Raw genomic sequence first — 15,844 nt, 5'->3', positions numbered from 1 at the left:
GATGTTTGGTCTGTTGATTAGTCAAAAATCATTTCAAGGTGTCACTGTAAGCCCTGTTTACCTGTGCTATACTGTAAGTAAACATATAATCAATTATTAAAATGAAAAACAGATCAAACCATAAATAAATAGTCATGGTTACAGTCCTTTATACAATCAAAATGAGATCCACATTGGCTTAGCAGTGAGAGGAATAAGGCAACTCAAATATAATGTCTGAAAGTCAATAACCAAAGGATAAGCTTTATAAGACTATATAAATATACTGTCCTTGGCATACTGGTCCAAGGGAAAGCAAATGTCAAGAAGCACCCAAAACATTGTGCTAGCAGTTAGTAGAGAAGAATCTGACACAATGCTAAGTAGGCTAGAATAAAAATAAATGCAAACTCATCCACCAGTTCCCTTTTCTTTTCTCGGTTTGGTTTGAATCCAGTCTTCCCCTACGCCTCTGTCTCATGCTATCTCTATGGTGACAGCTCATAGCGTTGCTTTCTCCCTGCAGACGCGTCTCCCATAGCAATGAATACTTTGAGTAACAGCAAAGGAGGCAAGGTTGTCTGATCCAATAGAGTAATGGTTTGCTTTTGTATTGATTATATGACAGGAGCCACTAAAGTAAGAATGCAAATAAACTGTGCCAATCACAAACAAACACATAGAAGGCCTAATAGAGAGGGGGAGTGGTGTAGGGATAGACAAACTGATTACAGGACATACTGAGGGAAAGATAACCTTAAAAAGAAAACTTGTAATCTAATACCTTGCTGGGCTCCTTTGGGACTATTGTGTCAGAAAGGCTCCAGGGTGACTTGAATTCAATAAGATGCTAGAAATACGATGGTACAGGTGAGAGGGGATAGAACTTTTAGCTTTCACCTACTGAAAGCCAGCAAGTGATAAATAGTCACGTTTAAGCCTGCATAATAAGTAGCCTATAAAAACTTAAAAAGTTAGGCTTGCAAATTGAAAATATGGAATAAACCACTGGAAATCTAGGCCTATTTGAAAGCTAACATTATAGTCTTCATAGCCTACATACAACACTATTCAACAAAAAAGTATTAAAGGACTGTGACAGAATAAATAGAGAAAAGTAATGAAATACAGTCTTATTAGTTACATTAGAAATCATATTGTTTATTAGAAAACAATCGCCTACGTCTCTAAAGGAGCCCTGAACATAACGTGTGGTATTAGCATTTCTGAGTGGCTAATATCATAACACTGGCACCACCTACTGGTTCAACAAAGTAATTACACGTGAGACAAGCATTGTGTTTCAGTCATGTTGATCAGAACATTTAAGCCTCTTGGATGAACGTCTATTTGTGTGTACCTCGGTAAAACTTCTCACAGAAGCTTTAAAGCGGAATTATTATCAAATTGTGATCCAAGTGAAATCCAGTAGGCCTAGTGGTAATAAAAATAAAAGTTAACAAACGCTGATTTCTCTCCTTATTATAATGGTGTGTACAAATAAACATGTGCATATACTATTTATATCTGTAAGGCTTCATTAAATAGCCTTAATTGCCCAGAATACACCTAGCCCAGGGGTGGGCAACTGGCGGCCCGGGGGCCACATGCAGCCCCCATCAATCCTCAATGTGGCCCTCAGATCAATTTTTACATATCAATGAATTGGAAACATGACAGACAAAATCTGCCATGAAATCATGAAAACCAGAAATACGTCCATAATAATATTTGATCTGATTGAGTTAAATTTGAGACATAATTGATTTTTTTTATAATTGATTCATAATTGATCGTTTTTGTATACTACAATTTGGCCCTTTGGCAGGGAGAATTAATTGAATGTGGCCCTTGCCGTGACCAAAGTTTCCCATCCCTGACCTAGCCTGTTTACTTACCCTAATGTCTGTGTAATTTTCTACCCTTAATTTGAAGTTGAGTAAGGTGAAACAAAACCCTCAAACTATCGCAATGTTGCAGTAGGCCAAGTCGTGCTTTTTGTTTCTTTATTTGGTTGGTTGGTTTAAATTTTACTCATTGTAGCGTGCGTGGCCTGAGAGACTGAACTCAGGGATAAACATTCCGCTCACGCCTGTGCGTCTGACGTCACGACGCACCATCAGCTGTTGACTGAATGAAGCTCCCTTCAACGCGACCTCTTTGGGGGCGCTGTGCTGCTTGTAGACTCGTACACTCTTCCGAGTCTCTGCTGCCCTTGTTAAAGTGGTTATGCGCCCATGCTTTTTTGTCGACCCCTCGGTAACGGAACATATGCTGCCATGAGTGCTTTGTGTCGCCTGATCCAGAGAGGACTGCTGAGCTCCTGTCGTTCAGTTCCGGGACTTAAGGACGTGTGTGGGGGGGCTCCCATCGTCCGAACAGCCAGTTCATCCAGGTACCCTGCTAGCTCCCCGGCTAACTGATGCCCTCTGTCAGCCTGAGCTGTACGCGTGGTGCAGAGTAGAAATTATAGAAAACTGCTCCTCCCCTAAATCTATTTCGTTACAATGCGTGAAGGTGTTGTGTCTGTTATCCTAAAGATATCTACAGATTACATAGTTTAAATAAATGACATTTGGCCGTCCGGCTAGCAAGAGGTTTAAACTGCAGTTTTATCATAGCAAGTTATGGTCTATCCTTCTATCAATGACATAATAGAAGGATAAACCATATAGATAATATCCTACTATCTATAAATATACATCTTTCAATGTATCATATTTATATAACTAAATGTTTTATTTTATTTATATCTGGTGTAGGCTTTGCTATGCTACATACATAGTTACTGATTTGACAGGTACACCTTGCTATCATTAGTGCTGTCTAATACGAAACTGCTGTAATTAAGCATACCTTCACGAATGTGCACAAGTTAATACTAATGGTATCATCTCCTTAACATGCAATCGCATACAACTCGAACATAAAAAATAACAATAAAATGAAAACATACTCTTAGATAAGGTAAACGAAATAAAGTCCCAAATTACCATAAAATGCTGCCTATAGCTTTTTAAAAAAATATCCCCTGATATCCTGTTTGAATGGGGGTACTGGCAAATACAATGTTTTCACTTTGAGTCCAGGTAACTACTTTGCAGAATTGACATTTTCCTGCTGCAGTAGTGACATAATTTCCAACACAGACATAACCAGGAAGAGTATAACAAATGTACATTTTGTGTTGTTTTTTTTTCCCTTCAGCCCAGTCAACCTGACCTACGATGTCTTTGACGGGAAAGGAGAGAGCACTCCCCTGGTGTTTCTCCACGGCCTGTTTGGCAGCAAATCTAACTTCCATTCAATTGCGAAGTCTTTGGTGCAGCGCACAGGCCGAAAGGTAACGCAGCGATGAAGACATCACACCTGTCACCATTCATCCACAACAATTTATCTTTGGCTTCTTTCTAGGCAGCAGACACTGGCCCATTTATAAAAGCAGGCATAGCAAGAACAGTTCATCATTGTGGTGCTATAGCAGTGATTTGATACAACTTCTCAGCAGTCTGTAATGTTGTATTTTATTCTGACAAGATTCTCTGCTCCCTTGTGGGCTTGAACAAACGTTCACCTCATGTGCACAATACTGACTTTGTTTAAACGATCTCTCTCCCGGGAAACAAAAAGCAGATAACTCTCACACAAGTTTTTCTTTTCTTTAATACGTCCTCCACCCCCACCCCCATTCCAAGAGTCCTAACTGTCCTTTGTCTAGTTAGGTGCTGACTGTAGATGCCCGTAACCATGGCAACAGCCCACACAGCCCAGAGCTCACCTATGAAGCGATGGCCGTTGACTTGAAACACCTCCTTGCCCAGCTGCGCATCGAGAAATGTGTCCTCATCGGCCACAGCATGGGCGGGAAAACAGCGATGACGACTGCCCTGTCACAGGTCAGCAGTCGACAACATATCATTGAAAATGTACTTTACTGTCCTCTTGTTGGACATGAAGTCACCTTTCTCACTGCTAACCTTTATCAACTCTGAACTTAATAATCCTCTTCTGCTCTTCTACCAAACCGTGCTGTCCTCTTTCTGTTTGACATTGGTTTGAAATCTCTTTCTCTCTTTTTCTTCCACTTTGTAGCCGGGTTTAGTGGAGAGTTTAGTGGTGGTTGACATTAGTCCAGCCCAGACCACCTCACGCACCAACTTCCGCTATTACATCCAGGCCATGCAGGAGGTGAACATCTCCAGTGACATCCCACGTTCCACCGCCAGGCGGATGGCTGAAGATCAGCTCCGCAGTTTGGTCAAGGTCAGTACTTCTTTATGAGTTAAGCCTTTCAATTTATAATACGTTGATGTTAGTGTTTCCACTCTGATATTGATCCTGCAGTCACCGATTTTTGTGTGACCTGGCAGCAAGTTATTGCTACTCTGACATTTTATCATTTGATAAGGTTGATTAGGCAGACGTGTTGGTAACTAGTTGCCTATAACACATGCAGGTGTTACGGATCAAAATGATCAGACAACTGGAGTTATGGTTTTGATCCACCCGCAAAAAAGTGAGGGCCTGATTCACAAAAGGAAGGTTAAGTGGTTAAAGGGAAACTTCACCCGTCGAAACATGAATCTGTATTGACATTGGGTCATATATGTAGTAGAAATGTGAAATACATTTTGAGGTTGGTGCCTTCTTGACCGAGAAAAAGCAGAAAGTGTCTTTTTGGCTCATGTGCATGAAAGACAACAACTCCCAGAATGCACAGCACCGCTGGCCACTCCCACTGAGGCTTGGGTGATCTATTTACTGACATATTTACTACAACACATACGGCCATTTCCTCAACTGATTCCGACATTTCTTCCAGAAGGAATTGGCAGAATTGGAAATTCCTGGCAGAAAACAGACTCTATGTCTGTGTCCATAGGCAAACAGTGAGAGCACCGACACTACCAGTCCGCCCCAGCACCGGGTTCCTCATCCTCACCACTGCCAACAGGCCGGTCTTATGCGACAGCAGCCGCCTCGCTGCTATATTGCGGCCCGTAGTTCATCCATATCATTTGAAGTTGAAACATATTTTTTTCGCCATTGTCAGTTCTTATCAGCTTTCTCCATAGAGCCTGTTAGCATAGCTTCCAAGCAATATGGCGGACGTTGAGTTTCGATTCTGGCAGTGAGGTCCTACTCACGGATCTGCGATTGGTCTGTAGCTTCAGTGGTCGAAAATATGAGGAACTAGTGATGTAGTTTCACCCCCGCTAACCACATCAGCCGCCGATGAGGCAAAATGACGATTTTTGCGTCATCGGAAACTGCTTTTCAGACAAGAAATACAGAGATTTCCCTTCTCAGGGGAAAATAAGGGCGGGATGCACGACCATTCAAAAATACTACCAGGTTTCTAATGATATAAAGTTTAATTGAAATGTTACAATTCACTTTGCAGACGCTTTTTGAAATGGGTGAAGTATCCCTTTAAATGCACCCATAACTGCGCTTCAGAGGAAACAGCATCACTGTGCACGGGTGCTGGTTGTACTTAATTAAATTAGCAATTATTTAGTCAAATGCCCCCTTGCTATACAAGTAAACCTCATGGCAAAAAAGGGTCCAATTGCACTTGGCATTAAAATAAACCCTGAAAAAGTGTTCCCTCCCCCCTAGCTCATAATTTCTAAGGAGATAAAACAGTTCCATCAGCATCAGAACATAGCTCCAAGCAGAGTAAAGGTGCTGTGATCACATAGCTGGATCACATCAGCGCCTGCAGTCCGTTCTTAGTGAATCAAGCCCGAAGTCTTGAACAACTTCTGAGAAAGTGTTTGGCTTTTAAGCTCATAATATTCTCTACCAGCTTGTCACTTACTGTGTCTGCCTACTGCCTGGTGGTTGTCAGGTGGTTTAACATAGCTGCCTAAAAACAGCTAAATATGTAACTTGAGTTTGTTTTTAAACAGGACTAGTCTTAAACTGCTCTTTCCTCCCTTAGGAGCGCTCAGTGCGTCAGTTTCTGCTCACTAACCTGGTAGAGCAGAATGGGCATTATGCCTGGAGGGTCAACTTGGAGGCCATCTCGGCACACCTTGATAACATCATGAGCTTCCCTAGCTTTGACAGCGCCTTTGAAGGACCTACGCTGTTTTTAGGTGGAGCAAGCTCTGCTTATATAAGGTAAAAAAAACACCCGAGACACAGACTGTACATTTCACATATTTTGGATCTTAGCATTGTTTTAATTTAACAACCCATACTTGGCTTGGTATTGTCACCCCCAATTGTCATTGTCTTCAATCCTGACTCAGCTCTGAAGACTACCCAGAAATCCAGAGGCTCTTCCCCAGGGCTGACATCCAGTACATCCCAGACGCGAGCCACTGGATTCACGCAGATAAACCCTTAGATTTCATCAGCTCCATCATCTCCTTCCTTCAGTCCTAGCTGAGTCTTGCCAAATGTTGCAAAACTTTTTTTCTGTGCTCAGCACCTCTCAGCATCCTCTCACTGAAAATGAAAGGGACAATTAAGCAGCTTCAGCAACAACGAGTGGAGTCATTAATAGCTGCCAACACCGGACCAAACTCGCCCTTTTACAGCAGTCAGTATTTCCCTTCAAGTTTGTGTAGCGTTAAGAAGGTGAACTTTTCATTGTTTTGCAGTACCTGCTAGGCAGGTTTTACAATTAGAATGGCTAGTTTCTAGATTTTTTTAATTATTATAATTGTTTCTGTTTGTAGAAAATAGCACTGGAAATATCTTCAGTAATGGGTGGTTTGCAGGTTACATATGTTACTAATCCAAAGAAACTCTCATTTGCCCAGTGCTTTCTCTAAACATTTATGCTAGCATAATAGAAATAGTCAAATGTGGGGTTGCTGGAGTGGACCAGCAGAAAGTTGGATGTTTAAGTTTTGACAACGCTGGAATGAAATAAGTACTGTATTTCTGAAAATCAATTGCTGGAGAGGAAGGAGGAAGCACAAAACAAAAAATTAGTTCTTGCTAAAGGGAGTTTGGTATTGTGTGTTAGGTCCTCTGTATAGAGGCTTATGTGTACAGATGGTTGGCTTTAGAAACGTGCTTCAATGTTGACAAACTTGATTGATTGAATATTTGGTCTGGAACCTGGCTCCTCACATCCCCTCCTCTGTGTATCTACTGTATTTTAGAGTTGAGGATTTTCAGGTCAGTTACTTTGTCCCAACTCGAGGCCATCAAGAGTGCTGGTTTGTATTTTGATGCCAACATAATCATCAATGAAATCCCAGCTTAAACACTCAAATGCAGTATTCGCAATCTGTTCCCTGAATATCTCAGGTTACACTTGGATATGCTAAGTATTATTCGTGTACTATTATCTTGTCTGTCTGGCAACAAGCCGTGGTAATGCTGTCGTGTGTAAGTGATCAGTGTTTTGATCAAACCTGTTTTACGATTTATTATCTGTACCTAACGTGTATTTAGAACTAAGGCGCTATATGGGTATGACAAATATATGCTGCAAAACATTTAGTTGTTTACTTATTGTGACTGTGTTAATATCATTTCTGTTCCCATGAGTTTTATAGAGTACAGTCCAGTAGTGAAACTGCCATCTGTATGAATAAGCAGGGTGTTGTGAATTTGATGTGCCTCTTTTGTCGAGAGCTCCTTTTCCATTTCTGTAAAACTTGAAAAAAAATATTTTACTCCCCAACTTCAACAAGCAGACTGTAGATTGGCAGCTGGGTTGCCAGTTCTGTGTGAGTTTTCTGAAAAGGAAGCCTAACCAATGAGGGTGTGTCCCGTCATGGCGCTAGGTAATTACTACAAGCAGTGTTTTATGTTTGTTATTTTTCTTCCGCTCATCCGAGGTCGAGTTGTGTTGGCAACAGGTGAAGTAAGTCAACCCAGACTTCCCTCTCCCTAGAAATATTTTTGGAACTCCTCCTGGGGGATTGCGAGGTGTTCCCAGGCCAGATAGGGGATGTTTGTTTATGTGAATACATAAGTCTTAAAAGCTTTGAATTATGTTAGGTAAAAAATCTCTTTATTTTATTCTTTTTAATATTAGCTCCAGTTGGTGCAGAAGCGCCATCTTAACCTTCTCAACCTCAGGACAGATTTGTCTTGTTTCAAAACATGAATTATTTACTAATGACGTTTGAATGCAGGCCCGGCTTCAGAGTCTTTAGTGCTGCAGTGGGCAACATATTTAAAAAAACAAATGACAATAATATTGAAAAAGAGAATTTATTCCCATTAAAAGCTTTTTGATGACTGTAATCATCCGTTCAGGATTGTAAAATGTCAATATGAGCATGCCTTCTCTCGTCATCAGATGTAAATCTGCAGTGCTATGTATGTCTCAGCTTGTTGAACACACAATGATGGAAGTCATTCTAGATCATGTCGTATATAAATTGTAATGTGTTCAAGATGAATATAAGAGTGGATTATATATTATTGAAAGTGTACAAACTAATATTATACAATAAAAATGCAAAAATCCCACAAGTTGTTTTGTTTTGATCTTGAAAATGCAACAAGCTAAAGTGTATGCTTCTCACGACTATCACTGATATGAATCAGCAAAACAATCAAAGCAGCTTTTGCATAGATAATTTATTTACAGCAGAAGATAGAAATAATCAAGAAACAAATGTGCAAGAGCATTCAATTTTTACAGTTTTTAAAAAACATGACATGGCTCATCCACTATAACTATCCACATATATTCATATGTAAATGATAAAGAAAGATCTAATCAGTGTTCCTACAACAAGAAAACACCTTTTCTACAGACATTAAGCCAAACAAAAATGATCTGTTTGGAATACTATATTTGTTCTCAAGAAAGCTCAATTTACTTTTTTTAAATGCTTAAAATTAAATATTCTTCTCTGAGACTTTGTGAGTCTTGTTCATACTACAGCTGTACAAAATCATTAGATGCTATATAGCAAAGAATCAGGAGCAGGACCAACAGCTCAACAGCGTCTCTTTTGGCATTCCCATCAATTCAAACCCTCTCCTCCCCTTCTGTTCATGCTTTCCAATATAATCAACACATAATTGTCAAATGGCATGTAGTTGATGGTGTGGTCCTTGCTAGTGAATGAACATATATATAATAAGTCTGTTCTCTATGTATGCGTTGCAGTTGTAAGGAAATCAAGTGTGTCGGAAGCGCCTTGGTACACAATTGGCTTTCAAACTTGTGGTGTAATAACATTAAAGCGTTCACATCTTAAACTCCAACCAAGAAACAATAAGCAATACACGTTTAATCTGAAGAGGGCTTTCAATTGTAAGACATTAGATTTGTGTATCAAAACTAGTGCAATTCCTGTTTAATCGAGTGAAACAACCTCAAAGTCGTCACCTCTGCCATTATCTGAATCCTGCCCGGCTGCATCTTGGTCTCCTTGACGACCATTCTTTCCCCTCCTTAGCCTGTCCCTCCAGTTGCGTTGGGTAGGAGATGTGTTGGGAGTCGAAGCAGCAGATTTGGAGACAAAGATTTGGTTTACGTTGGTTGTGGGAGGCACGGGTGTAACCGCAAGGAAGGTGGAAGGCCTCTGCATGGGCGCTTTGTTATTTCTCCTCAGGATACCCAGGCGGGAAGGCTTCTTCTGGTTCTGCTCCGCCTGCTGCTGAATCAGCAGCTGCTGGTGGATCATCTGCTGAACGTCCTCCTGAGTAAAGGGAAAACAAACGGGCTGTCAGAGCACGGCAAAAACTGATCTGACAAATCTGCAAATAGGGAAGAGTGACTGGAAACCAGAGTTGAGATAAAAGTTTTTTGGGAGAGCAGAGTGGGAAGAAATTGAATCCCCACTCAAAAAATATATTTCAGCCTTCTATCCCAAAACTTAATTGAATGAATTGGGTTTTTTATGTGCAAATTGGTTTATACAGCCACTCTTCAGTCTCAGCAAGATAACTGTTAATGTGTTCGGTTTTTATTTTCAATAAAGGACTAAAACATTAGTTATGAGAAATGTATGAATTATAGTCATTCTACCAGCAGCTCTTTCCCTCCTCAGAAAGTTTAGTGATAAAAATTAAATTCATGAATTTATGGATATTATAATTCTAAATCCCTGGTCCTTTGTCCTTCAAGTGTTGATAATCAGTTTATCTGAACTATAGATTCTGTTTCAATCTGCAGGGAGCCACGCATTCACAAGATGATTATTGAGGTTAAAACACTGCAACAGGACACCAGCTGGCAGTAGTTGCCTTGGCCTGGATTGTGCAGAATGTAATCTGTGTGAATTTTAATTGTGTTTAAGTTCTGAGAGTACACGTGAGTACTTAACACTAATCATGTGCGCTGTGATTAACAATGGGTGTGTATGTATACTGTCCTACTTTTCTGTCATGTTCACATTCTCCACCGTCTTATTTTGGCTCAACATCACTCCATAATTCTCATTTAATATGTCACCTATTTACTTGTCTAATGATCACACCCTTTCTTTTCTACTTCCTTCACACGTTTGCTTGTCTGGGCGTGACATTAAACTCTACCGAGGTTTACCTTCCAGGCCTCGAGCTCCAGCGACATCTCCAGACGTTTCTGTACGGCCTCCAGCACCTGGTTGTTCAGCAACATCATCTCTGTTTTACTCCTCAGCAGCTCTTCCTCCATGGCCTTCTTCCTGCACAGCAGAACAGACAGAATGACACATTTCTCCCAAATAGACCCATGTCTTTCAGCTTCCTGTTCCTCCCTTAAATCCTGACTCATTGATTATTTATAAAAGGTGATGGTGATTGTGTACTTACTTCTCTATGGCCTCATCTCGGTCCCGCAGAGCCTGCTGCAGAATACCACTGTCCTCTGTATCTTTTCCAGAGTTGGACTTTTAAAAGAACAAGAGGGGGGAGGAAGGTTGATTATTTCCTAAACTCTAGTTATTGTCTGCCTAAAACTTACTGTCTTCACTAGTACCTTTCTTCTAACAAGGACCTTGTCCTCTTCTCACTGTCAGACGTACACCCTGTGATATCGTCAATCTGGTATGCAAACAATGAATACCAGATAGACGTACATCACCTGGTTCTGACATCTTTACTCCCTCAGGCCACATAGCTGCGCTTTGACGTCTAGGCAGAGGTATTGCAGATCTTATCAAGGAACAATTGAGAAACTGTGTCATCAAAAGGGCACGGTTACCTCTCGTGTGAGCATTTCTACCTTTGTACGGGCCTCAGGGCTTATTCTATTCTAAGGACTTGACAATAAAAATTGATCGGCAACTATATTTAGTCTTTACAACAGATGAAAACTTCTAGGAATAGGGCAGATAACTTGTACCAAGCAAAAACTGTCTGACAGAAACTAAGAAAGTTTCAAAAATTTCAGAAATTTCAAAGCCAACATTTTGTTTTGGAAAAACATGCCCAATAAAATCATCTTGGTTTGAGATTGTAGGGATGTTATACGGGTGTGAGCTTTATTTAAGTGAATGCAAGTGTAGCGTTTACCTGTTTGGTGTGGCTGATAGCCAGTTTCCGAGCCACATTCTGCAGCTGGACCAAGGCACTGTCCAGCTGGTTTGCCCCATTGGAGGGTTCGGGCAGGCTGGACTCCTGATGTGTCAGCGGGTGAAGCAGTCTCAGAACAGACATAACCTCCTCTGTGACCTGTGACGGATATCAAAAGGAAGAAATTATAATAATCCTTCATATTCCTACAGCTGTACACTTCTCTCCGATGCTGTGTATGTGTGACCTTTACCCTCTCTCTGTGCTGGCTCCATCCCCGTCCGTCTCTGCTCTCCTGCAGTTTGTCCACCTGAGCCTTCAGCTTAATACTTCGCCTTCGAGACAGCTCCACTTCTCTGCGCACTTCTTTCAGCTGCGTATGAGAAATATCACATTAAGTACATTTCAACAGTGCATGTCACCACTTTTATTTTGCTGCTAGATAATTGCAGGCCTGCACACAGAAAGAACAACCCCTTGACATTTTAACAGAATGTAAACAGAAACTGCTAATCTGGATTCCTGAGTGAAACTGATGACAAGAGATCCAGTCCTACAGGATAAGGTGTATTACAACACATCCAAACAAAGAAAATATGTACACGCAGATGCATTCATGAAAACACCCTCACAAACAAATCAGTATAACTGAATAAACACATTTTATGACATTAGGTATGACAATCTCCTGTAACACTTTTACACTCATATCAACAAATCCAGCCCTGCAATTATCAGGCGTCCTCAGTAAAAAGTGAGGTTTAATGCACTCTGAAGTCTAGCCTAACTTATTATGGCCATTTTCATTAGTGTGAGGGTCATTACTTACTTTTTCTGTTAACAGATTTGCCCTTTGTGCATTTTCTAAATGTTTTCTATACACTCTAATGGCAGTTAGGTCCATCTCCTCCCTGTATAACAGGTTTTTTTGGTTGCCAAGCCTCTTTGGGTTACATCTAAACTCATGCAAGACACTAACAACTTCTCTCCCATTTAAATAAAAACACACAGAACACACACATAAATGTAAAGATAGCCATCCTACCGTGTCTGAGACTGGTCCCAGTGTCCGGCGCCTGCCAATCGGCCTGCCGCTCCTGATCAGGTCTGGTAAAGTCCCGTCTAGGTAGCTTCCCTGGAGGGAGCTGCTACCACCCTCTCCAGCTACAGACTCTGTGGACTCTCCTGTCCCCTCGGAGATCAGCTCACCTTCAATGTCTTTCTCCTCGGAATGTGAGGTGTTGCTGTCACTCTCAAATAGGTCTTCACCCATATCTTGTAAATTTAGATTAGTGAGGCTTGAGTTGTTGAAGATACTCAGATCTGCACAATCTCCTTCTTCTAGACCACCAGAGACAAACTCTTCCTGATCTGCAGCCTCTTCGGGTTCCCCTGGATCTCTTGGTTCTGCTGTAGTCACAGTGATGTTTGGTTCTGTTGACAGAATTGTTTGTCGGTAAGACGAAGATCGACTCCTGAGCGAGCCCCACTCTCTGTATCTGTCCTCCACTCTGTTCAGAGAGGAGTAGAGCTGTGGACTGGTGGTGATCCGAGGTCTCAGCTGGTCATTGAGCCTTGAGAAGGATTGTGAAAAGTCCATGATCAGCTTGGAGCAGGTCGCAAGAAGAAGTAGAATCTTCTAAAGCCACTCAGAGGTATTGTCTCGCTACATATAAACAACACACAAAAGTAAGAGGAAGGCAGGAAGACAAGGAGGAGGCAGCATGAGAATGTCTCCAAACTGGTTTTTCCTGAAACACATGCGTCTTCAAAAAAAAGGACATGACATGATGTGATGTCACTGGAGGCTGTGCCTTCATGTAGCCCGTCTGGCTTTTCTTCCTCCTTTGAGGTTGCTAAACAAACACATGACTTGCAAACATACCATAGCTGCAGGGAACAAAGGGAGCTGGGCTTTTAATCCTTTAATTCAGTAGGCTAATCATATTCAGGCTTGACGTAGTATGATACCTAATTTTAATCCCTCATTTTGACTTAACTCAAACATAAAGCCTTGTTATACAACGAAGAAGTTACATCTTCATATTGTTACTTAATGTTTTTTTTCTTTGTTTAATAAAAAGAAAAACTCCTGCAGGGTCACAGCTGCATACACCCGTTTAGTCATTGATTTATTTTTGGAATCTGACTGCTTTGGGGAATACACCACTTTTAGTCATTCCTTGCAGTTTAGGTAAAACTGTAATTTATTTGGTAACAAATCTCCCACATACATGAGCAGAGAAATAGACAAATAAACTCTTCATTCTTTATGACTTAATGCTTTTAGTCTTTTCTACAAGCAGCTTTAAGTTTCAGACAGATGTGAGTTAAATTCAAAGATGCAGCCAACAGAAAAACAACAAATTTACACCAACATCACTAGTTAGGTAACAGCCTCTAAAACTATTTTTATGTTCCCTTTCTTTGAAAATTTCTGAGGGCATCATAATATTCAAATTGTCATGTTTCACTTGGCAGTGGACATGTCATGAATTCTTATTTCACACATTTGGACTTGGTCTCAGCAGTGAAACTGTTAATTGTTACCCTTTTATTTATTGTCATCTCCAACAACTTTAATTAAATTCTAAATTGGTCTAAGCTCATTACAGTTATATAAAACCTGATCCGTGCCAGCATCTATAATTCAAGTGCGGTTATAATATCACTGTGAAGTTATGGCAACAACCAAAGCTCAGGAAACTTCCAATGTAGACTTCTCAGAACCGCTGGCAACAAAGTAGAGATCTGGCAGGGGAACAACTTAAGAGGCCTTCTTGAAAGCATCAGTGGAACATATAGGCAGGGATATCCGGTTAAGAGAAGCAAGGTATTTTCTCAAATTAAAATAATAAAAACTGAAATAGCAATTTTACATGAAAACTAATTTGTTATATAAGGACCAATCAAAACTCTGTAGAGGAGGAGTCACTTGAGTTATGAAAATATATGCAAACGATCTTCAACTCTTTCTTACAGTTCCACACATCACTACACCTCTGCCTTAGACCTTGTTACCATGTCTGTGTCTGGATGTCTGGATATAGATATAAACTAAATCTGTCTAAGAGTGTTTTATTCCCCATACATGAAGAAAAACGCCAAATGTCACTCCAGAATTTCTTTCACTGTTAATAAGGAAAGTTTTACTTAAGGTGCCACCTTAAGCTGAAAACATCTCAAATATGTGACCTGAGGCTCCACCGAGAAGTTTGTGTCTATTTTAACAACTGGGTTTCCTTCCTTGCATGCACTTTGAAATACCTTTTTTTAACGGTGGATAAGAAATGATTTGCCATGTTTGTTTGATGTACAACACTGATACCAAAACTCACGTCTGCACTCTTAATCTAAAGTAGAAGCCGGCAGCTGGTTAGCTTGGCTTCGCATATAGACTCAAAAAAGGGTTTATCTTGGACTTTTGATTCACACAACAACCAAAGTATAAAAAAAACAACAACGGATGTTTCATGAGACTTGATGTGCTGGATTTTCCACAATAGTTTTTACTTTCTCCTTAGGTCCAAAAAGTAATCCAGTACAAAACAACAAAATATGTTTTCATTTTATTTTTAATAAAAATAAGCTATCATTAAAAAAAGATTTAGTCAAATATTACTTTTGTGGGTTTTCAATGGCATGAACCTGTGCATTATAAAGTACTTATTGGTCCAGATAATCCCTTTATATCAATGTGTAATACCACTTTTCAGATCTTATGATCAATCTTAAAGGGTTTATAAAGCATACACTTCAGATATGAACTGCTGTTAAGAGTAAATAATGGGGATGAGCAGATGTAATGACACCAAATACATTTGAACCCTATGTCAAAATGTCCAATATCTAAAAAGTAAAAGAATTGTCCCCTAACAGTTTGTTACAGCAAAACTGCCAGCACTGATTTTGCCTTGTGTAAAAAGTTGGCTTAGAAAAAATAAAACCCATTTCCTCCTAAGCGTAATACCTTTCGAATTCTTTCCAGTCATTTAGTAAGTGACAAAAAAGGGTTGGCTTTATACAGTAACTTCTTAACAAGAACTAGTTTTGACCAAAACTTATCATCTGTGTCATGAGCACAGCTCACATACCTCCTCAGCCTGCCAATGAGAAAGTAAACATAAAGACAAAGACAGGATTAAAGGAGGCCGTGACTAAACCAGAGCACCAATTTACTCTCCAGTCACATAAAAACACTGAACAAAAGACAGATCCCGCTGAGAAGAAGGAAGAATACCAATGCTGACAACTCCAGAGTGTCCTATTTCTTCCGTTTCATAAAACAATGAGACATCTCAACAAGTGTCTTTAAACATGTCCGTAATATCACCAGAATGAGACTCACATAGTTTCAGGGTGTGTTTGGCAAGATTCTGGAAAAACAGCAATAATGAACCTGTAGTTTATCTCTTAAATGATTTCTTTAATGCTG

The 15,844-nt window shown here is 40.2% G+C and overlaps 2 protein-coding genes across 2 annotated transcripts; one reads left to right on the top strand and one right to left on the bottom strand.

The window, feature by feature from the left end:
• Positions 1–2,123: 2,123 nt before the first annotated feature.
• Positions 2,124–8,480, top strand: abhd11 (abhydrolase domain containing 11). Its single transcript, XM_061055346.1, has 6 exons — positions 2,124–2,374; positions 3,187–3,322; positions 3,702–3,875; positions 4,072–4,242; positions 5,927–6,108; positions 6,240–8,480. Exons 1-6 carry the CDS (start codon positions 2,217–2,219, stop codon positions 6,373–6,375), a joined length of 957 nt encoding a protein of 318 aa, XP_060911329.1. The 5' UTR covers positions 2,124–2,216; the 3' UTR covers positions 6,376–8,480.
• A 38-nt stretch (positions 8,481–8,518) lies between these two features.
• bicdl2l (bicaudal-D-related protein 2-like) lies at positions 8,519–13,091 on the bottom strand. Its single transcript, XM_061055345.1, has 6 exons — positions 12,455–13,091; positions 11,663–11,782; positions 11,410–11,568; positions 10,708–10,784; positions 10,460–10,580; positions 8,519–9,611 (listed from the first exon to the last, which is right to left on the bottom strand). Exons 1-6 carry the CDS (start codon positions 13,007–13,009, stop codon positions 9,267–9,269), a joined length of 1,377 nt encoding a protein of 458 aa, XP_060911328.1. The 5' UTR covers positions 13,010–13,091; the 3' UTR covers positions 8,519–9,266.
• Positions 13,092–15,844: the final 2,753 nt, after the last annotated feature.

This window comes from Labrus mixtus, chromosome 14, assembly GCF_963584025.1.
Source record: "Labrus mixtus chromosome 14, fLabMix1.1, whole genome shotgun sequence".
NCBI lineage: Eukaryota > Metazoa > Chordata > Actinopteri > Labriformes > Labridae > Labrus > Labrus mixtus.
The sequence above is the reverse complement of the archived record's forward strand: the minus strand, read 5'-3'. Positions and strand labels throughout refer to the sequence as shown.

Bases quoted from the DNA above. Each gene is read 5' to 3' on its own strand.
- abhd11 (XM_061055346.1), top strand. From the start codon at position 2,217: ATGCTTTTTTGTCGACCCCTCGGTAACGGAACATATGCTGCCATGAGT. The intron at 4,243-5,926 runs GTCAGTACTTCT...TTCCTCCCTTAG, and splicing joins AGCTCCGCAGTTTGGTCAAG to GAGCGCTCAGTGCGTCAGTT. The intron at 6,109-6,239 runs GTAAAAAAAACA...ATCCTGACTCAG, and splicing joins GCAAGCTCTGCTTATATAAG to CTCTGAAGACTACCCAGAAA.
- bicdl2l (XM_061055345.1), bottom strand. From the start codon at position 13,009: ATGGACTTTTCACAATCCTTCTCAAGGCTCAATGACCAGCTGAGACCT. The intron at 11,783-12,454 runs GTAGGATGGCTA...TCTCATACGCAG, and splicing joins TGGGACCAGTCTCAGACACG to CTGAAAGAAGTGCGCAGAGA. The intron at 11,569-11,662 runs GTAAAGGTCACA...TATCCGTCACAG, and splicing joins GGAGCCAGCACAGAGAGAGG to GTCACAGAGGAGGTTATGTC.